Raw genomic sequence first — 22,637 nt, 5'->3', positions numbered from 1 at the left:
ATACTTTCAGGTATCTATTTATATCTTTTCAGAGGAAAGACCTTTTTAATTTCCCTGCTTCCTTTTCTTGTGGCCCAGCAGAAAGAGGTTTTCCCCATGCTACCTGCTATTAATCTGATCCTCCTTCTTTGGCCTTCTAGGTTCGGGATCAGGAAATACCCATCAAGAGAAATTTTGTATGGGTGACTATCCAAATAGAAGCTTGTAATCTCCACCCACCTAGCTTCACCCAGCTCCACTATGAGACAACTACTTCCAAAACAGCCACCCTGGGCACAGAGCTGTTACAAGTCAGAGCCCTGGATGTTGACCGAGGAGTTAATGGCCAAGTTCAATATTCTCTCCAGGCAGGTGAGTAGCTTAATGAGAGGTTTATGGGTACATGGATTGCTGGATAAGCAGCCAAGTACTTGCTTCAGAATCTTAGTCTAAAATTATCTTGAGCGAAAGGGAATCACAGTTAGTAGAACCAAAATTGAACCTGTCAATAAATTTCTGAGCCAATAGCAAATTACAATACCAAGGCAGTCTTTGGTACTCATATGGACTTGAATTAATACTTACACCAATAAAATCACAAATTCTGGTTAAGATAGGCCCAGGCTTACATACATATAAGTGGGCATTGCAGGTGACCTTGAGCTCTTAAAGACTGTTCCTGGGGAACACAAGTCCTGGTAGGTGTCAAGTGGGATGGACCATGAGTAGGGGCCTGCTGACAGACACTGTATCAGTTGTCTGAGGGATCAATAAAAATAAGTTCCAAAGAATTATGCGTTACCTTGATGAAAAGAGAATACCACACTGACAGTCACAAAATCACAGATTCTTGAAGTATTTGAAACGTAGGTATAAAACAGGCTCACATATACACAAACATGTATATGCATTGGTGTTCTTCCAAAGGTAGAACCACCGAGGCAGCAGGATGGTGCAGTAGATAGAGCACTGGGCCTGGATTCAGGAAGACCTGCATTCAAATCTGGCTTTGGACACTTCCCAGCTATGTGATCCTGGGCTTAAAAGTCACTTAACTTCAACTATAAAGTGACAATAACAACAGCCCCTACCTCTCAGGGTTGTTGTGAGGATTCAATGATAATATTTGTAAAGCATTTAGCACGCTGCCTGGCATGTAGTAGGTGCTACATAAATGCTTAATCCCTTTGAAATGTCCATATTGTTATGATTTTCACACTCATAAATTTTCTTCCTTTGCTGCAAAGATTCATGTTAGCCTTGGTTTTTCAATATTAATTAGTTAATTCCATACTTACTATTAACATGGAATTATGCCAGGTACTGTGGGTGCTAGAAGTAAAGGTCGGATTCCTTATGTTGGCATTCAAGACCCTCCAGTTAGATGACCCTTGACATTTCCAGCATGACTTCATATTTCTTTTCTCCATTTATTCTGCCCTCGAGCCAAAGGCAGTGACTCTATCTGTGGACGTGTTCTGGCCCTTCCCATTCTCTGCCTTTCCTACCCATGCTCAGAGTACTTCCTCATCCTTTAGCAACCTTTTCTCCTTGGACTTCACATAGTACTTTACTTTTTTACCTCCCAGATGCCCTTATCACGTCCTGTCCTGCTTCTGGCAGACACTGTCACATGTGTGCATGATGGTTATCTAGGTTTGTGTCCTGTCTTTCTACTATGCTTTGTATTTCTCCTAGCACCAAGCATAGGGAAAGATGGTGGGGAGGAAACAAGCATTTACATAATGCCCACCACATGCCAGGCATGGTGCTAAAATGCTTTAGAAGTGCTTCATTTGATCCTCCCAGCAACCTTGAGAGGCAAGTGCTGTTATTATCTCCATTTTACAGGTGAGGAAACTGGGTTAAGTGACTTGCCCAAGGTCACACAGCTAGGAAGTACCTAAGGCCAGATTTGAACTCATGTCTTCCTGACTTCAGACCCAGTGCTTTATCTACTATACCACCTAGTGGCCTCACTGAGTCACAGTACTCAGTACATAATAGGTACTTAGCAAATGTATGTCAAATTAAATTACACTATTGGTTTGAATACCTAAGATACTTAGGTATCTTAGGGTCCCAGTCCAGTAGGTAGATAGAAAAGTGTTCATAGATGAATTCAGTACAAATTGGAATATGATAAATGTGTACAAGAAGTATGAAAGACATCCTGAAGGGTATCTCTCTTGATTTGGGCCCTGATAGAAAGATTAATTGTCCTTAGTCAGAGATGGTAGGAAGAGGAAGGAAGGCATTCTAGGAATCAGGAACAGTTTTAATCAAAGGCATGGAGGCAGCCGAGTGTAGGACATTTTGGGGGGATGAGAGTCTTGTGACATGGACTTAAGGAGCTTGGAAAGACTCAGAATATTGATTGGACCTGGGAATGCTTTAGTGGGTAGTTTACTTATGGCATCCTCTGTAAAGAGAAGTCCAAGTTGCCTTATGAGGGCACAACAGATTTCATGTGATTTTATCTTTTATTTCAGGGAACAGCGAAAGTTTCTTCAGCATTGATCCCCACCTGGGAATCATCACAGTGACTCGAAAACTTGACCTGATGCCTCAGGACCAATACATGCTAACAGTGAAGGCTGAAGACCAAGGGTCGCCCCCACTGCATGACACAGCCACAGTGACAATTCATATTCACCCTTCTGACCACAGTGCCCCCATCTTCTCCATGGCTGAGTATTTTGCAGAGATCCCTGAATCTGTAGCTGTTGGCTCTCCTCTCCTCTTAGTCTCGGCTATGAGTACCTCTGAAGTCACCTATGAGATGAGAGAGGGAAACAAAGATGGTGTGTTTTCCATAAACTCCTATTCTGGCCTTATTTCTACGCAGAAGAATCTGGACCATGAAAAAGTCTCCTCTTACCAGCTAAAAATCCGTGGCAGCAACATGGCGGGGGCCTTTGCCGATGTCATGGTGCTGGTGTACATAATTGATGAGAATGACAATGCTCCCGTTTTCACAAATTCTTCTTTTGTAGGCCATATCAGCGAAGCTGCTCCAATCCACAGTATGGTTTTGGGTGAATATAATCACCCTCTTGTGGTTCGTGCAACTGACGCAGACACAGATGCCAATGCCTTGTTGGTCTATGAGATTCTCGAGCGGGAAGCCTTAAAGTTTTTCAAAATCGATCCCAGCATGGGGACCCTCACCACTGTGATGGATATGGATTATGAGACTATTCCCTCTTTCAGCTTCAGCATCCATGTCCACGACCAAGGAAATCCCATCTTATTTGCCTCCAAGCCTGCCAGGGTCACAATCCATGTTAAAGATGTGAATGATTCTCCTCCAGTATTTTCAAAGGATATATATGAGGTGAAAATCTTGTCACCAGTCCATCCAGGGATGAGGCTCCTTCAAGTACAGGCTAGTGATGCTGACTCAGAGGTGACTTATAGCATCATTGCTGGAAATGCCAATGATGCTGTGGTCATTCACCCAGTCACTGGTCTCATCTCTGTGGTGAATGTAGCTCTTCTTGGTCATTCTTGTGACCTCACTGTGAAGGCTTTTGATGGTTTACACCATGATACCTCAGTGGTGAAAATTAACCTGACCAAAGCTCCTATTACCACCTTAAAATTTGACCATGATGTCTATACAGTAACTGCGAAAGAGAACTCGTGGGACACACAGGCTTTGATCATTCTGGGTGTTCAGGGCAGTCAGCTAAATGATACCCTCTCTTATTCTGTCTTGAATGGAACAGACATGTTCCAAATGATCCAGTCGGTGGGTGTGCTTCAGACAAGGGATGTAGCATTTGACCGTGAGCAGCAGGATACTTATGAAGTGGCTGTGGAAGTGAGGGATGATCGACACCCCCCAAGGGTGGCTCAAGCCACAGTTAAGGTCTCCATCGAAGATGTCAATGACAATCCCCCTGAGTTCAAGCATTTACCATATTATACAGCCATTCAAGATGGTACAGAACCAGGGGATGTCCTTTTCCAAGTGTCTGCCACAGACCTGGATCTGGGAGCCAATGGTGCCATCACATATGCATTTGCAGAAGATTATGTGTATTTCTGGATTGATCCCTATCTTGGAGACATTTCACTCAAGAAACCTTTTGATTATCGAGCCTTAAATAAATATACCCTGAGAGTCATTGCTCGGGATGGAGGTAACCCACCCCTACAGGCTGAGGAAAATGTGCTTGTCACAGTGAGGAATAAATCCAACCCACTCTTCCAGAGTCTTCATTATAAAGTCCAAGTACCTGAGAACATTGCACTGTATACTCCCATCCTTCACACCCAGGCTCGGAGTCCAGAGGGCCTACGGCTGATCTATAACATCATGGAAGAAGAGTCGTTAACGCTATTTACTGCTGACTTCAAGACTGGTGTGCTGACTGTGACAGGTCCATTGGACTATGAATCCCAGACCAAGCATGTATTTACTGTTAGAGCCACTGATACAGCTCTGGGGTCATTCTCTGAAGCTACAGTGGAAGTCCAGGTGGAAGACATCAATGATAACCCTCCTGTTTTCTCCCAGTTGGTCTACACTGCTTTGGTCTCAGAGGGCTTGCCTGCTCAGACACCTGTGATCCAACTATTGGCTTCTGACCGGGACTCTGGTCGAAACAAGGATGTCTCATACTGGATCATGGAGGATGACTCTGAGGATTCCTCATTCTTCCAGATTGATAAAAGCACAGGGGAGATGTCTACAGCTCAGGAGCTGGATTATGAAACCCAGCAACAATTCCATGTGAAGGTCAGAGCTGTGGATAATGGAGTACCCCCACTCAGTGCAGAAACCCTTGTCATTGTCAACGTATCAGATGTCAATGACAACCCACCTGCTTTCAGGCAATCTCAATATGAGGCCAATATAAGTGAGCTGGCCACCTGTGGACACCTGGTGATTAAAGTTCAGGCTCTGGACCCTGACAGTGGGGACACTACCCGATTGGAATATCTGATCCTATCAGGCAATGAGGACCGGCACTTTATCATCAATCGCACATCTGGAATTATTTCCATGTTTAACTTCTGCAGAAGACACCTAGATCCTGCTTACCGCCTAAGGGTAGCTGCTTCAGATGGTGTATTCAGGACTGCTGTACCAGTGTATATCAATACCACAAACGCCAACAAGTACAGCCCAGAGTTTCGTCAGCACATCTATGAGGTTGAATTAGCAGAAAACGCTGAGATAGGAACTAAGGTGATTGAGCTATTGGCTGTTGACCCAGATGATGGGCCCTATGGCACCATAGATTATACCATTATCAACAAACTGGCTAGTGAAAAGTTCTCTATCAACTCCAGAGGTCAGATAACTACCCTTCAGAAACTGGATCGAGAAAATCCCACAGAAAAACTCATGCCCATTAAGGTCATGGCCCGGGATGGTGGGGGCAAAGTGGCTTTCTGCTCTGTGAAGACCATCCTCACAGATGAAAATGATAATCCACCACAGTTCAAGGCCTCCAATTATACTGTGTCCATCCAGTCCAATGTCAGCAAGGGATCCCCAGTCATTCAGGTGCTGGCATATGATGCAGATGAAGGTGCTAATGCAGATGTAACCTACTCAGTAGACTCAATGGAGGACTTGGCTGAGGAAGTTATTGAGGTCAATTCAGCCACTGGTGTAGTCAAGGTCAAAGAGAGCTTGGTTGGTTTGGAAAACCAGGCGTTTAACTTTAAAATCAAAGCCCAAGATGGTGGACCTCCTCACTGGGACTCTCTTATCCCAGTAAGACTTCAAGTGGTCCCTAATGAAGTAACTTTGCCCAAATTTTCTGAGCCTTCATATACTTTCTCAGTATCTGAAGATCTTCCTGAAGGGTCTGAGGTTGGGCTAGTTAAAGCAGTTGCTGAAGATCCTATCATCTACAGTCTAGTGAAAGGTACAACCCCTGAAAGTAATAAAGATGGTGTCTTCTCCTTGGATCAGGAAACAGGGGCTCTGAAGGTGAGGAAACCTATTGATTATGAGACAACAAAATGGTACCAGATTGATGTGATGGCTAATTGTTCCCACAAGGATACTGGTTTAATCACCTTGGCTTCTGTCAATATCCAAGTGAAAGATGTCAATGATAATAAGCCTGTCTTTGAAGCTGATCCATACAAGGCCTTCCTCACAGAGAACATGCCAGTGGGAACCACAGTCATTCAAGTTACTGCCAATGACCAGGACACAGGTGTTAATGGAGAGGTAACATATAGCCTGGCTATTGAACAGGGAAATACTGCTGCTGAACTCTTTGCCATCAACAGTGAGAATGGCTGGATCACCACACTCCGGGAACTAGACTGTGAAGTGCAAGAGACCTATAGATTTTATGTGGTGGCCTCAGATCATGGCCGGACCATTCAGCTGTCTTCCAAAGCCTTGGTGGAAGTCACCATCACAGATGAGAATGACAATGCCCCTCAGTTTGCCTCTGAGGTCTACAGAGGGTCAGTGGTTGAGAATGGTGACCCAGGAGAACACGTGGTTACCCTAAGGACCCTGGATGCAGACATTTCAGAGCAAAACAGACAGGTCACCTGTTACATAACAGGTAAGGTCATCAGGCCTGGCTTTGATATAGAGCAGTGTGGTGCAGAGAGCCCTGGGTTAGGAGTGACCTGTGGGCTAGTCCTGCTGTTACTATCACTTCATAATGGGACTTTGGTGGGCAAGGTATTTGAGCCTCAATTTCTTCCCCTATAAATTGGACAATGATATCTGCCCTGGACGCTTCACAGGTTTATAATTGAGGATCTAATCAGTGATCAGAAATGATAGTACTTAGATTCCTTCTAGTTAGGACAGATCCTATATACACAGTATCCCCTTCACCCCCATGGTCATTGCTGTTTTTCCCATGGTTCTCCTGCTTGAAATACTCTTTCTTCTACCCTTCACTCACCTTCACTCCCTAATTTGTCCTTCTCCTCTCCTGCCTGCCCTACCTCGGTTCTTTTTATTTCTAAATTCCTAGAGACCTTTCTATCTATACCTGATGGTGTGTGATCTCCTAGCCAGAATCTTCTCATAACAAGTCTTTTTAGCTGGAAGGTAAGCTCCATGAGGACAGGAACCATATCTTCTTTAGTATCCCTTAGTCTAGCACAAGGCTAGTCACATAGTAGATGCTTAATTAACATGACTCTCTAACAGTGGAATCTTGTGTTGCATGATTTATATAGCTTTTTTTAATTCATGGTCTCATTTATTCTTATAACACTCATGTTAGTCAAAAGGAACATTATTATTCCCACTCTTGATGTAAAGAAACTGAGATCCAGAAAGGGGAAGTGATTCACCTAAGATCACACCATGAATTAGTGATCCCAACTCAAACTGGGTTCTCCTGTATTCTAGATCATGGCTTTTCTACACCACTGCACCATGCTGTCTTGGTTAAAATACCTTTCCATTCCCTCTTGCATCCCCCCCATCTTAATGTTCCATTGAGGAAATGTTTCTCCCAATGTGCAACTCCAGTCTACCTAGCAGTGGGAGATACTCTCCCAGCATTGAGCCTGATTACTAAACATGACCTGAAGATATTCTCCTTAGTCTTCTACCTCTTTCCACCATTACATAGACTTTGAAGGAAGGGGCACATTCAGTGCTCAGGAAACTTTCAGATCAGTTTGGCTCTCTCTAGACCTATGAGTTGGGGTTACTTTGCTCCTGTCTCCATTAACCTGACATGGTACAGCCCTCTGTCTGCCTTGGAATTCCCATCTTTCAAATCCATTTCACTGATTAGACCCAGGACAGGGCAGAAATGTCTGTCTTCAGAAGGGGAAAGGACCCTACTTGGGAACTTGACCTTCTTTTGAGACCTCCCATTAAGTAGGAATCTGTTTGTCACAGTAACAAGGTACAGTATATAAACTGATGAAAATTAACCTGACAGATATCCTTGTCACTTTATTATAATTTGATCTGGGTGTCTACATGATAACTGAGAGAAAATTCCCAGGACATATAGATCTAATGCTCAGAGACCTCAGATGCCATATAGTCCAATCCTCTTATTTTAAAGATGAGGAAACTGAGGTTCACAGACGTCTATTTGCCCAAAGTCACATAGTAAGCTTTGTAGGTGGTATTTGAACTCAATCAATTTGGGTTCTGATTTCAGTCAATGTTCTTTCCACTGTTCCACACAGATCATTTTGGATATTCAGGGTAGTTAGATGAATGATTCCTTTTTTTCCTTAGTCTTGAACAGAAACTCTTGAAACTGGAAAAGACTTTTAGACCCAAATGAATGAAACTCTAATAGTAGAAGTTTAGGCACACTGACACAACCCTAAAAATGGCACTGGGCTATTGGCTACCTTCATAGTCTTCCTCTCTTTCCCCTCCTCCCCCACCAAGCATTACTGTCTGGCTCATGAGATCCTGTCTTATCTCTCCAGAGGGAGATCCGCTGGGCCAGTTTGGCATTAGCCGAACTGGGGATGAGTGGAAGATCTCTACCAAGAAGGCTCTGGACCGGGAACACATTGCCAAGTATTTGCTCAAGGTGACAGCATCTGATGGCAAGTTCCAGGCCTCCACCCCTGTGGAGGTGTTTGTCCTAGATATCAATGACAACAGCCCTCAGTGCACACAGGTGAGAATCTTCAGAAGGAAGGAAGAAGAGATGGGCAGAGGAAGGGTAAGGAGAAATGGGAAAGGATGGGGAAATAAAGACAAATGAGGAGAAAGGGGAGTAGGAGTAGGGAAGAGGTGGTATCTAGTGGAGTGCAGACTCTGTTCTATTTTTCATTTTTATCAATGACTTGGATGAAGCCTGATATGTCATACTTATTAGATTTGCAGGTGACATGAAGGCTGGCTAACATGCTGGATATATAATCTGTTCCAAAAAGATCTTGACAGCTTAAAATGATGGGTCAGATTTAAAAAGATGAAATTTAATAAAGGGACATTTAAAGTCCTCATTTTGGTTTTAAAAATCAACTATATTCAAATCACTGCAAGATGGGGAAAGCATAGACAGATAAGAATTCATGCGGAAAAATTGTGGGCATGCTACAAAACTGAAAGCCCAAACAGAATGACGCAGAAGCCAAAATGTTAACACAGTAGACTTAATTTAAAAAAAAAAAAAGATTTGTCCAGAACAAGTCATCCTTCTGCCCTCCATCCTGGCCATATCTGAAGTCTTGCGTTTAGTTAGCTCTGACTGTTGTTGTTGTTTGGTTGTGTGTTTAGCTCTGGTACCACATTTTAGGAAGGAAACTGATAAATTGAAATGGGTCTAGAAATGGTGACCAAGGTGATTAAAGACTTGGACACCAAAATGGTGAGAGGAACGGGCACCAAGCTATAAAAAAAGGGAACTGGGAATACCCTGGAGGAGAGAAGACTTGGCATTAGGTATAAGGGGAGACCTGATAGCATTCTTCAAGTATTTTGGGAAATCAGAATCATTCTGCTTGGCCTTATAAAGCAGAACTAGGACTGTCTGGCGGGAGTTACCTAGAACTAGGAAGAACTTGCCCTCTTGTGACTTTGTCCAGAGCAGTGCTTCTAGCTTTTTGGTTTCAGGAACCCATTACACTCTTTTTTGGGGGGGAAATTAGGGTTAAGTGACTTGTTCAAGATTACACAATTGGTTAGTGTGTGAGGCTAGATTTGAACTCAGGTCCTCCTGATTCCAGGGTCTGTGTTCTATCCTAACTGTGCCACCTAACTGTCCCTCATTACACTCTTAAAAATTATTGAAGGCCCCAAAGAGTTTTTGCTTATGCAAATTATATCTTGATATTTATTGTATTAGAAAATGAAACTGATAATTTAAAATATTTATTAATTCACTTAAACAATAAACCTACTGTGTTAACATAAATAATATTTTAGTGAAAAATAATTCTATTTCTCATGAACCAAAAAATTTAATAAGGGCCATGGCATTGTTAGCATATTTTTACATATCTTTAATATTTGACTTTATGAAAGACAGTTCATATCTGCTTCTATATTGAATCTGTTGTGATATGTTATAGTTGAAATATATGAAATATATGATGAACATTCGAAAAGTATGAAGAGTATTTTAATAAGCAAATAATGCCTTAGTATTATTATGGAAATAGTTTTGACTTCTTGAACTTCTTGAAAGAGTGTTGGAGGGCCCCAGTGGTTCAAAGACCACACTTTGAGAACTGCTGGTTCAAAAGAAGTGAGTTGTTCTTCTGGATGATCACTTGAAAGCAATCCTATAGGGAAGATTCCTTTCAGGTTCCTGTTGGATTACATGCCTCTGAGGGCCCTTCCAAATTAAAGGTTTTGTGGTTATAATGAACATTGTGAGAGTAATGGAGAGGAAGGAAGACAAGAGAGGGCAGAAGAGAGAATAAGATAAGAAGGGAATGAAGAGGAGAAAAGATGAGATTAGAGAGGAAAGGAAAGGAGGGGGAGAAAGAGAGTAAAACTAGAGGAGAGAAAGGAGAGAGAGGCAAGAGAATAGGATGGGAAGAAAGGAGAATGGGGACCAAGGAGAGGGGAAAGAGACAAGGAGGGAAGAGGAGTGGGACAGGAAGGAAAGGAGAGGTAGAGAGGGGAGGGATAGAAAGGAAGGACAAAACAACCAGCTAGGCATTCCTCCTTAGAGCCTAGTTCTCACTTACTGCCTTCTATTGCTTCTTGTTCTTACCTGATCTAATGTGGCATCTTAAGTTCTTGTGCTCTTGGCCTTTTGTACCCATTGGAGTCTCTCCCCAGTCACCCATTTGCTGATCAGTTGTGGCCTTATCTATTGCCTCCTTTGCCCATGAATCAACTATCTGAAGCTACTTCCTTGTTCCTCAACCAGACTCAGTCTGGCACATACCTGGGAACTGAGCAGGGTACTTGAGAGATGGGAGCAGGGGTAGAGGGGAAGTGAGAAATTCCTATGTGCTAGCCCAGGCCCTATCCAACTTTCTACTGGTCAAACCATTTATCTATGTTGCACCTCTCAGAATTCCTTACTCCTCAACCTGAACTTTCAAACTCATGTTAAATGAGTCCTCCACCTTTGCCTTGCCTTGAGTACATCTCCTCCTCCCTCTCCTGCCCTCCTTCCCAAATATGGGTGTTTTTGATTGGAGGGTGGGGGGATTACAAGGCTACCAATCAGCCATCCCTGGGAAAAACAAAGACTGTATGTTTTGGGTGGAAGGGAATGGAACCTAGGGAAGACATCCAACCTTCCTTTTGGGAAAGGAGGCCCCGTGGACTTGTTGATTCATTTATTGAGTTATTGTTGATGAGCAGCCTCTACTTCTAGCCTACCTGGGTGTGGAGTTGCCAACCACAGGGCATGTGGAGACAGTGGTGGAGTCCACCTTGTGCCCACCCAATGCCTACCAGATGGGAGAGGAGCCTGGCTGGCAGGCTATTTGTGCCAGCAGCTGATGTCCAAGAGAAAATTGGGTCCTGTCCAAGTTTGGCCCTCATCCCGTACTGATGTCACCTGCATCTCTCTGGGCAGTGCCAATTCCTAGTGTTCACTGAGTGTGAACTCAGGGCCAACCAGCTAAGTGTTTGGCTTTGCCATATTAGCACTGCTGAGGACCAGACTTGGAGAAAGCAGTAGACCTGAGCAGCTCAGGTTCTGAGGTAGTAAGGATGAGTGGGGGGAGAGATCAGCTTCAAAGTGGAAAGACCAGCAGAAAGGGTGTTGTTTGGTTCGGAATTTCTTTGTCCCCACTCCCATGAGGTATAGCCCAATATCATCTCCATCTCTACCTTATAGGTACTGACTATATTCCCCTCTCTTCTCCCCAACTCTCAAAGGGCCTTTTATGGGGTAGGTTGGAGGATGTTTCTCCCACGCTTGGACAGAGCATTCTGTCATGTGTTCATCCTTACATGTTGGCCAGGCCAGTAATGAATGCCTTTCTATCTCCTTCTATCCTTCCTTCTCTCTTTCTCTCTACCTTCTCTGTTCTCTGATTTGGTCCTTGTTCTCTATTTTTCCTCTTCCTTCTTGTCTGCATCTTTCATCTTTCTCTCTCTTTTTCTATCTTTGTCTTGTTTCCTTCCATTCTCTCTTCTCTCTTTTCTTCTCTCTCCCCTTCTCTTTTATCTCTCATCTCTCTTTTTTCTTCTGTCTCCTCTTCCATTTTTCTCCTTTCCTTTTTCTCTTTCTTCTCATTTTCTTTCCTTCTCTTTCCTTATTTCCTTTCTCTATTCTCCTTTTACAAATTCTTTTCTCTCTCCTCTTTTTCCTCTCCTCCTTCCTTGTTTTCTCTCTTATTTTCTCTCTCTCTTCTTTCCTCCATCTCTTCCTCTTTCTTTTTCTCTATTTCAGATTCTCTACTCTAGCAAAGTTCCAGAAGACATGCTCCCAGGACACTTTATTTTGCAAGTTACTGCGACAGATCTGGATACTGGTGTCAATGCCCAGGTCACATATTCTCTTCATGGTCCTGGTGCTGATGAGTTCAAGCTGGATCCTTATACAGGTGCGATCTCTGTGTTAAAGGGAAGGGATCTGAACCAATGTTTATTGAATACATGCCATTTTCAGCATTGCATGGAAAATAGAAAGGGAGGGCAAGACAGATTCACTGCCTTCGAGTAGTTGAGGCCTAGATATATGCCCAGATTTGATCTTGATACCCCTCTGCTCAGTGGTTTCCTGCTGTCTACCAAGTAAAGTTCAGTCTTTTGCTCGGCACTCAAGGCCCTCCATATCTGTCACCACCCTATCTTTCTAGCCTTATCTCACAAATTCCATATATCGATATCCCCAACAAACCAATCTATTATTTTTCTATAAATTCCCTTCATTTTCTTACTTTTGTACTTATATTAACACTAGACCTTATACCTAGAATATCTATGTCTGACCCTCCCTCTTTCACCTAATCTCTTGATATCCTATCCATCCTTCTAAAGCTCAGCTCAGATGTTAGCTGTTCTATGTGAGTACCCCTCACCCCCCACTTACCATTGCCCCAGTCAGTTATGACCTTTTTTTGATTCTTCCTGTATAGAGAATAGCTAACATTTATATGGCACTTTAAAGCTGGCAAAGCATTTTTCATATATTATCTCATTTGATCCCTGCAACAGCCCTGTGAGACAGGTGCTATGATTCCCCCTCACCCATTTTACAGATGGAGTTAAATAAGACTGAGAGTGATTAAGTGACTTCCCTAGGATTACACAACTAATTAATATCTGAGCACAGATTCAAACCTAGATCTTCTTGACTTCAATTCTAGCACTCTATCCATTGCCACCTTGCTGCCATCCATATACATTTATCACATGCTATTTTTCCTTATAAATATTTGTAAAAATATACATATATATTTGTCCAGATCTATAGTTATTATCATAGGGAGATACTACTATAGAAACTCCGTCCATTGATGTAAATATAATGATAATAATAAGGATAATTATATCTGATATTTCTATAGTACTGTAAGATTTGTGCATTGTACATTTGTCTGCATTACCTTTTATTCTGTAGCTAGACTATGAGGTCCTTGAGGTCAGGGACCATGTCTTATCTGAACTTTGGTTCTCTACCCCCAGCCTAACCCTAGCAACTAAAACAATGCAGAATCATACAGTAGGTCCTTAATAACTATTTGTTGAAGTGGGACTATGAGAAATATGAATGAAAAAAGAATGTGTTAATGATTAATAATGATAATAATAATAAACAACTAGCATTTATATAGCATCTACTACGTTCCAGGCACTGTGCTAAACACAGTTTACAAATATGTCATTGATTCTCACAACAATCCTGTGCTCTTATTATCCCCACTTTCACAGTTGAGGAGGCTGAGCAGAGGTGAAGTGACTTGCCTAAGGTCACAGAGCTAGTAAGTGTCTGGGGCTAGATTTTAATTCAGGCTTATCACTCTACCCACTGCACCACCAAGCTATCTAACAGTACAAGACAGTACAAAGACAACACTGGGATGGATTTTATATGCAGTAAGAGTCAGTGATTTTGTTGTTCAGTTTTTTCCATCACGTCTGACTTTTCATGACCCCATTTGGGATTTTCTTGGCAAGGACATTGGAGTGGTTTGCCATTTCCTTCTCCAGCTCATTTTGCAAATGAGCAAACTGAGGCAACAGAATTCAGTGGAGGCACAGGTAAATGCAGGCTGGAACAGTAAGGTAAGCCTCCATGGAAACAGTAGTATTTAAAATGAGCATGAAGATCAACTAGAACATGGAGAGGTGTTATCAGTAACTCACTGTGTGCCTTGGGATGAATCATTTGCCCCCTTTGGCCTCAGTTTCCTCCAATGTAAAACAAAGGAATTGGATTAGATATTTTAAATTACTTTTTGGCCCTGATATTCTAGAGTTGTTTGATTTTATGATAATCCAGGAGGCAATAGGGAGTGATTGCAGGTTCTTAAGGTGTGAGATAGCGGACAGAATACTGGTCTTGGGTTTGCCAATTCCTAGCTTTATAACCTCAGACAAGCTAGATTACCTTTTTGTACCTCAATTTCCTCATCTGTAAAATGAGGGGAATGTAATGAGTAGAGTGCTGAGCCTAGAGCCAGGAAGACTTGAGTTCAACTCAGTCAGTTGCTAGCTGTGTGGCCCTGCACAAGTTACTTAAGTTCTTGCGTCTCAGTTTCCTCATCTGAAGATGAGGTGTTTGGTTTCAATGACTGCTGGGGTCCTTCCTAGCTCCAAATCTCTCATTCTGCGCACTAGGTGGCCTCCAAGCTCCTTACCAGCTCTAACATTCTGTCATCAGGACAGGAAGAAAATGGTGCTGCAGGAATTGCAGTCTCCTACCATGATTCTTCCCCTTTTCCCTTCTCCCGCAACAAACACGTGGGCTTGCTAGTTATACTAAATCAGCTACCCTTGCTTGGCTGCTATTTCCTCAGTTGGAGCTTAATAACTTTTATTTTTTAAATTTTTCAAAATTTAATTTGGTTTTCTTCAATAACAAAATTTTATCTCCCTCTCATCCCCACTTTTCAAAAAAAAGGAAACAAACCTTCATAAATATATAAATACATACATGTGTGTATGTATTTATATATGTATGTATGCATGTATGGAAAAAGAGAGGGAGAGAAGTAAAATTAATTCTTGAATTGGTCATGTCCAAAAACTAAAAAATTAGTATCATTCTACGCACTGAGTTCCTATTTTCTCATCTTCGCTTATGGATGAGAAAACTGAGGCAACAGTTCATGCTTGCGTACCTCATATACTTATCTTGTGTCACTTTTATTATAGTTATTGGTGTAATAATGTTGATGATAGCTGACCTTTACATAGTGCTTCAAGGTGGGCCAGCAGAGTGAGTATGGGGAGAATACTGTCCTCAAAACTATCCATGCCCATTCCCCAAAAGGCAAGGTCCTTGAGCTTTCAGCCAGTCCCACCCTGAACAAAGACTGACCAATAGGACTGGTTATCACTTCCTCTCCTTTCCTAGATTTTTGTGGCATAAGCTCTGTTGACCACTGGGAAAGCTCACCAATTCTAATTTTGCCTGCTAGGGGAGCTGACCACCCTAATGCCTCTGGACCGTGAGGAGAAGGATGTGTACCACCTGGTAACCAAGGCCACAGATGGAGGGGGGCGGTCGTGTCAAGCAGATGTGACCATCCGGGTAGAGGATGTGAATGACAATGCACCCAGGTTCTTCCCCAACCATTGCTCTGTGGCCGTCTTTGATAACACAACTGTGAAGACACCTGTAGCTGTTGTTTTTGCCCGGGATCCAGATGAAGGTAAGTTTAAATAGGGCTGGGGGTGGGGATGGGGATGGGGAAGCACTTCTTTTGGATAGAGTGTCCCAATGTCTCAATGTCTCAACCATTGAGAACAACCAAAGGCCCACATTTAGACAACTTATATACAACATGGACAGGGTTATCCCTTATTCAAAGGAAGCAGTGATAGCTGTGGAACTAATTGGATTATTAAGGCTCTGGACAGTTAAGAGAAAAGCCAGAAGTTGTGGTACTTAGCACTGTGCTAGGCAAAATAGAAGTCCCAGAGGCTTACGGTATATTTGAGGAGACACGTTTACAGGTGCACACATACATTGCCTTAACAACTTTCCCATAAGTGGAAAACAACATGAGGACGTATTGTTAATGGGCAGCAGAGTAAAGGAATGATAGAGGAAGTAAGTAGGATTGGTCTAGGAAGGCTTCCCAGAGGAGGTAAGAATTAGGTTTTGGAAGAGGGCATGGATTATCAGAGTGCAGGGGTAAAACCCTGTTTGCCTCAGTTTCCTCATCTGTAAAATGAGCTAGAGAAAAAAATGGCAAATCACTCCAGTATCTTTGCCAAAAAAATCCCAAATGGATTCATGAAGAGTCAGACATGGCTAAAATAACTAAACAAGTGCCTCTACCAGAAAGACAGTGTGGGACAGAGAGCTACCCTCTGAGTCAGGAAAACCTGAGTTCAGATCCTGCCTTGGACACATATCTTCTGTATAACTCTTGGGGGTATTTAAAAAGTTTTCATTCCAGAAGGGGATTAAGCTCATTCTGTTCCAGCCCCTCTGAGTAGAAATAGGGTCACTGGGTGAAAGCTAAGAAATGAAAGATTTCTTGGCTCAATGTAAGGAAAAACCTCCTAACAATTCTCACTGTTCAGAAGTGAAGTGGGTTGTCTCTCAAGGTATAGTGAGTTCCCCAATACTGGAAGTGTTAAAGTAGAGCCTCAGCAATCACTTATTGAGGATCTTTTAGAGGGAATTTATGGTTCAAACAGTAGTTTATCCAGATGACCTTTGAGGTCACTTTCTACTCTAAGGTCCTGTCATTCATACAGTCACTACATAAGTAAGAATCTCCTCCATTCCCCAGATCTGAGACGATATGTTTTTTTTCACAGAGGGCCTTGAAAGCCAAGCCTAGGTGTTTGATGTAAATATCATTTCCCTCCCAACAGGTGTTAATGCCCAGGTGTCCTATTCCCTAGTGGGCTCAGCGGATGGTCACTTTTCCATAGAGGCCACCACAGGGGTGATCCGCCTGGAGAAGCCACTGCGGGCAAGGCAACAGGAGGTCCTAGAATTGACAGTTAGGGCTTCAGATCAGGGGACTCCAACCCCACTGTCCACACTAGGCACAGTCACAGTGTCTGTGGTGGACCTGGCTGACTACCTGCCTGTGTTCTTGAGCACCGAGCACAGTGTACAGGTCCCTGAAGATGCCCGCCTGGGCACTGAGGTCCTCCGGTTGGGCCCGCTCACCCGTGAAGGTGCTGAGAAGACAGGTTACCAGATTGTCAGTGGGAATGAGCGAGAAAAATTCCGGCTGGACTACCATACAGGTAAGAATATGGAATGGGAGCACTTTGTAGAGACTTGGAGACTTGTCCCATTGGGGCTCAATTTCTGTGGCAGGGACAGAACAGTGAGAATCAAGAGACTTTGTTTCCAGCCTGGGTTCTGCCTCTAACTCAGGATGGGACCTTGGTCAACCTGATTCCTCATTTTCTTCCCCTGCAGATCAGTGGTATTAGATGATCTATAAGTCTTTTCTTGGTCTGATAATCCCTTGTCACCCATTGACCTAGAAAAAGGAGAAGGAGAAAGAGAAAAAGAAGAAAAAAGGGAGAAGAGAAAAAGGGAAAGGGGGATGAAGGAAAGGCAGAAAAGAGGGAGTTAGAGAGGCAGATGGGGTAAAGGAAGACCAGAGAGAAGAGAAAAGATGAAGAGAAGGAAAGGGCCAAAGAAGAGGTGAGGGAAGGGAAAGAGAAGTTCCAGTCGTAGATGTCATAGGGTCAATAAGCCTTGGGTGGTGGAAGGGGATCAGACCCCTTCTCCATCCCTACTTTGGTGCTTCTCAACCACACTATTCTCTGCTGATGAGAGAACACCTTGCCTTGTTGTTTTGCTCTATGGTGGTCTAGGGTGGAAGTGGGGGTGATGGCCAATGGGTGGTAATTCATAAGACCCTGCCCCACTGCTGTTCCCAGAACTAATATGACTTTATAGTCAGAACACGGAAGTGAGGACAGATGTGTTTGGTTGAGGAAAATGTAGAAAATTGGGGGAAAGGTGATGGGAAAAGAAAATTAACAGGTAACTTGGAAGAGAAGTTTCAAAGAGTACAGAGCATTTCACAACAAATGCAGGTCTCTGCAGGTGTCATTCAGATAAGGATTGGGCACAGCAGAGAGTGAGGAAGGAGTCTTCTTATTCATAGGAAAATAGAGCAGCAAGAGACCTTATTCCCAACCCCCTCATTTTACTGATGAGGAAATGAATTCCTGAGAAGTAAATGACTTCCCTGGTCTCACACAGGTAGTGACAGAATCAGAATTCAAACACAGGTCCACTTGTCTTCCAGTCTACTGTACCATGCTCCCCTGGAGCCACAGTCATTGTTCATCCCTATCCCTGGGAGAAAGGTGAGAAGCTCTTTTATGGGGCCTAGGGAGGCTGTGCCCCTAGCCAAAGAGGTTCCCTAAGGAAATAGGTGGTCCCTTGGTTTTATATCATGTTTTCTTATCTTGAAGAAGGTGAGGGAGAGGATTGGGGTGGAGGGAGAGGGGGAAGAGATTCCTGGGACCTTGAGAGAAGAAAAAAAGGAGGCAGATCTTCTGTAGACTTGGGGCATCTTCTTGGCATCCCTGACTGCTTTCTTAGCTATAGAATCTTCTGGGAACAGAGCCATGAGGGATGAGTATGGAAGAGCAAGTTAGAACAAGAAAGTAACTGACAAGCCTTCTGCCTGTATTTGAGGGTGGGGGTGGGAAGGGAATGGGTACAATGATCTCTTAACTCTTTCCTATTAGTCCCCCTCTGAGGACCAGGGTTCAAGGACTAAGGGTGAGGGGCTGGGGAAAACAAAACACTAACATCTAGCAGTACATCACTGAAGTCTGGCCTCTTGTGCCCTTTCTTTGTGTTCCCCTTCTTTGGGGGCACCAAGACTCTTGTTCCTCTTCTGTGGCTTGAAGCTGGAACCTCTCCTCACCCCCTCAACATTGATTATTGAATGCTTCTCTCTATGCTTCATCACACAGGATGCCCCCATATCTCCAGCGAAGGCTGTCGGTGATTTGATGAGCATTTATTGAGACACTGTTGTGTAAAGCTGGGCTAGGTATCACAGGGTGACAGAGACAAAACAAAGAAACAGTCCCTCCCTAAGAAGGCCACAATCCTCTCTATTTCAGGATCTTTTTTTTTTTTTTTTTTTTTTTTTTTACTAAACTACTGAACTCATTCTCCTGGTAGGGTTAGACATGTTCATCTTTCCATTTGAATGTTCCCCAGATACTCTCCACTTCCACTGTAACTTTCACCTCTTTACCCTCACTAGGGAGGGGCAGTCTGGAAAGAATGAAGGATCAGGGAATGTGGAGATTTGTGTTCTAGTCCCAGCTCTGCCTCTGGCTCAGCATAGAAACTTGGGCAAGTCACTGAAGTCTTTGGACCCCAGTTTGCTCCACTGTCAAGAGAGAAAGTTGGAATAGAAGGTTCTTTACAGAATTGCCATTCTACCTTTCTGTGATTCTAAGGGTATGAATTAACATTCTAGATCTCTAGGCCAGATTTGGTTGTGTACATCCTCTCTATGCAAGGCAGGATGGCCACTCTGAGTACCCTCAAACCAAAGGTTCTCATGTTTACCAGTGCATATCAAATGGAATTATATATGTAAAGCATTTCAAAATCCTTAAAGGGTAGATACATATATATATGGATATATATGTGTATGGTATATATACACATGTGTATATGTATATCATAGGTACACATGGTATATATGGGTATATAGTATACATGCATATATAGGACATATATTATATGCATCTTATATACACATACATATACATTTGTGTGTTTATATGTGTAGCTATATGTGTATATGGGTATATACACATATACCTGTGTATATGCTATTTATTATTATTGTGTGCATATGTTATTTATTATAATTATTATAAATGCTGTCACTACATTTTAAAATTTATTAATTTTTAAAATGTTTTATTAAATTAGGTTTTAAAAAATTTATTAATTTTTTGTTACATTTTGAGTTCTGAGCTGTCTCCTTTCCTCCCTTCCAACTCCACATTAAGAGAAGGCCAACATTTAATATATTTTGATATTTGATATGTGTAGAAACATGCATATCAGCTCTTCTTTGAAGGTGGATAGCATTTTCCTTCATCAGTCTTTTGTTCTTGATTTGAATGTTCCTGTTCCTCAGAACAGCTTAGTCATTCCCACTTACTCTTAGAACTTTTCTTCAAGCTACTTTTCCTGTTTCCAAGAACGTTCTTTATCTCCTTATCCTTTCCCCCACCAATTCATACATTCTAACCTTCAGCTTCTGAAGAATTTTAAAATTTCAGAATTGGAAGAGATCTTAGAGGTCCTAGTGACCAGGTTCATCCAACCCCTACTGAGGCAGGAATCCCCTTTATAGCATCCTGACAAGTCTTCCTCTAGCTTTCACTTAAAGACCTCCGGATATGGCCAACTCATAATCTAATGAGGATGTCCATCCCATTTTTGGATGCTCTATAATATGTATTCATATTTAACCACTGGGTTCCCTGTAAGCCATTTCCAATTCTGCTCAACAATAGGAACCAGGGAAGCAGTTTAGCGCAGTGGACTTAGACTCAGAAGAATACCTGAATTCAGACCCAGACACTTCCTGGCCATGTGACCCTGGGCAAGTCACTTCACCTCTGTTTGACTCAGTTTCCTCACCTGTAAAATGGAGCTAATAAAAGCATCTACCTCCCTGGGTTGTTGTGAGGCTCAAATGAGATAATCATTATAAAATGCTTAGAGCAGCACCTGGCACACAGGGTGTACTATGTAAATGTTAGCTATTACCGTTATTACCACTATTATTGATAATACCTTGAAGTTATATCATGGGTGCTCCACCCAACTCCAGAAGGTTTGGGTTGGGGGTAACCTCTATGCCCTAGCTCCTCCTCTTTCAAGGTCACAGTGCTTGTCTTCTTAGTGTTGGTTTGCCTCTTTAGTCTGGGGACTCAGTCTATATAAATTCATCCATTAAAAGTCTGGGCACAGACCCCAACCACTGGGAAAACTCCACCCTCTTCCCTTCATTCATGTTCTTCCATTCAGTTACATTAGCAAAGCAGAATAAAGCCAGTCACATAAGCTGTCAGGTCTTCAGTCCTTCAGTCATAAACATAGAAGCAAAAAAAAAAAAAAGTAAAATACATTAAAATAACTGTCCCATTGGGAAAGGTGTCTGCAACTCTTAGACACAGACAACCCCAAACAAATCAATAGACATAGCCTAAGCAGTTCAGGTGCCTACACATAGATCTCTTTACCAGCTACAACCACTGGAAACTCAGAATCATCCCCCCAAGTTTTTCCACTCGTGGCTTTTCTGGAGCCCAGTTTGTTGAGGATCTCAGAATTCAGGGCATCTCCTTACTACTTTTCCTTGGGATTTCTCTGGTCCTCTCTTCTGGCTGCTGGCCTGTGTGGATGACTCATTGTCTGGGCTGTAAGAGACCCAGCTGTTTCTTGATCAGCACTTGTGATGTCCCATGATAGGCAGAAAATGTAGTTCAAAAGCAGGCCCAGGTGCAGACTTCTTCCATGCCTGCCATTTCTCCTGAAGCAGTCCAGGGTTGTCTCCTTGCTCCCTGACATCCCAAGCTCTTTTGCTCTTTCTATATCTTCTGCTTTGCAAGGCTATCTTCAGTCATCCTGATCTGGCCACCAGACCCTGCTGGCTTGGGAGAAGAAAGTGAGGCTGGTGACCTTGCACTGCCCTTCCTCATTTAAATCCAATTCACTTGCAAGTCATGGCATCATCTTCCTGATGTCATGGTCCTCTTCAAGAACGAAGGACAAACAGTGACAGCAGTCTTCTCCTTCAGAAGCTTCTGACCCCTCCTTCCTCCTCTTCCTGCTTGCCAGCCTAGGGAGCTCCTGCTCCCCTAGGGAAAGGAGGAAGGAGATTCAACAGAAGGAGGGCGTGGGCTAAACACATATAATATGTATGTAATGCTTTAAGGCTTACAAAGCCTTTCTATCTCAATAAACCCTGTGAAGGAGGCGGTACAAGTAGTATTATTCCCATTTTACAGATAAGAAAACTTGTTGAAGGAATTTGGCCAGCATTCATATAGCTAGTTAAATAGCAGAATTCTAGGTCTCCAAGTCCAGTACTCTTTCCACCATATTATCTTTGTTAAAAATGTTTTCCCTTATTGTAAGCCAAAACTCTGTGTCTCTGTGACTTTCCCTATTTCTTAGTTTTGCCTTCTAAAGTGAAGAACAAATTTAATTCCTCTTTCCCATGATAGTCTGTTGGATATTTAAAGACTCCTGTCCTGTTACTCCTAAAATGGAGTTGAAGAACCTGCAGTCTTGAGGCCATATGTGACCCTCTAGGTCCTTAAGTACAGCCCTTTGACTGAATTCAAACTTCACAGAACAATAAAACATTCCATCTTTAGACTAAACAGCTCCAGTTCTTTAAAAAAGTTTTACTGTGATTTTTTTTCTTTTTCATATCACCTAGAATTCCTCTGTATCCTTCTCCTCTTCTAGAGAGTCATCCCTAGAGAGCAAAGATTTTTTTAAAAGGAAGAGAAAAACATTAAACAAAATTAAAATAGATCAATATATTGAAAAAAATCTGACTTCGTATACAGTGTTCCAAGAGATACGTGACTGGAAAAA

General features: G+C 42.7%; 1 protein-coding gene across 2 annotated transcripts in view; it reads left to right on the top strand.

The window, feature by feature from the left end:
* FAT2 (FAT atypical cadherin 2) overlaps positions 1–22,637 on the top strand; it is a 108,730-nt gene that overhangs the window by 62,067 nt on the left and 24,026 nt on the right. For both annotated transcript variants that reach the window (XM_072630769.1, XM_072630770.1), the window contains 6 exons: positions 141–351; positions 2,472–6,527; positions 8,386–8,582; positions 12,273–12,426; positions 15,469–15,702; positions 16,880–17,263. In XM_072630769.1, coding sequence (XP_072486870.1) covers positions 141–351; positions 2,472–6,527; positions 8,386–8,582; positions 12,273–12,426; positions 15,469–15,702; positions 16,880–17,263 — 5,236 coding nt within the window. The remainder of the gene's footprint in view (positions 1–140; positions 352–2,471; positions 6,528–8,385; positions 8,583–12,272; positions 12,427–15,468; positions 15,703–16,879; positions 17,264–22,637) is intronic.

This window comes from Notamacropus eugenii, chromosome 1, assembly GCF_028372415.1.
Source record: "Notamacropus eugenii isolate mMacEug1 chromosome 1, mMacEug1.pri_v2, whole genome shotgun sequence".
In the NCBI taxonomy this organism is placed as follows: Eukaryota; Metazoa; Chordata; class Mammalia; order Diprotodontia; family Macropodidae; genus Notamacropus; species Notamacropus eugenii.
Note: the sequence above shows the minus strand (reverse complement) of the source record. Positions and strands in the feature narration are given on the sequence as shown.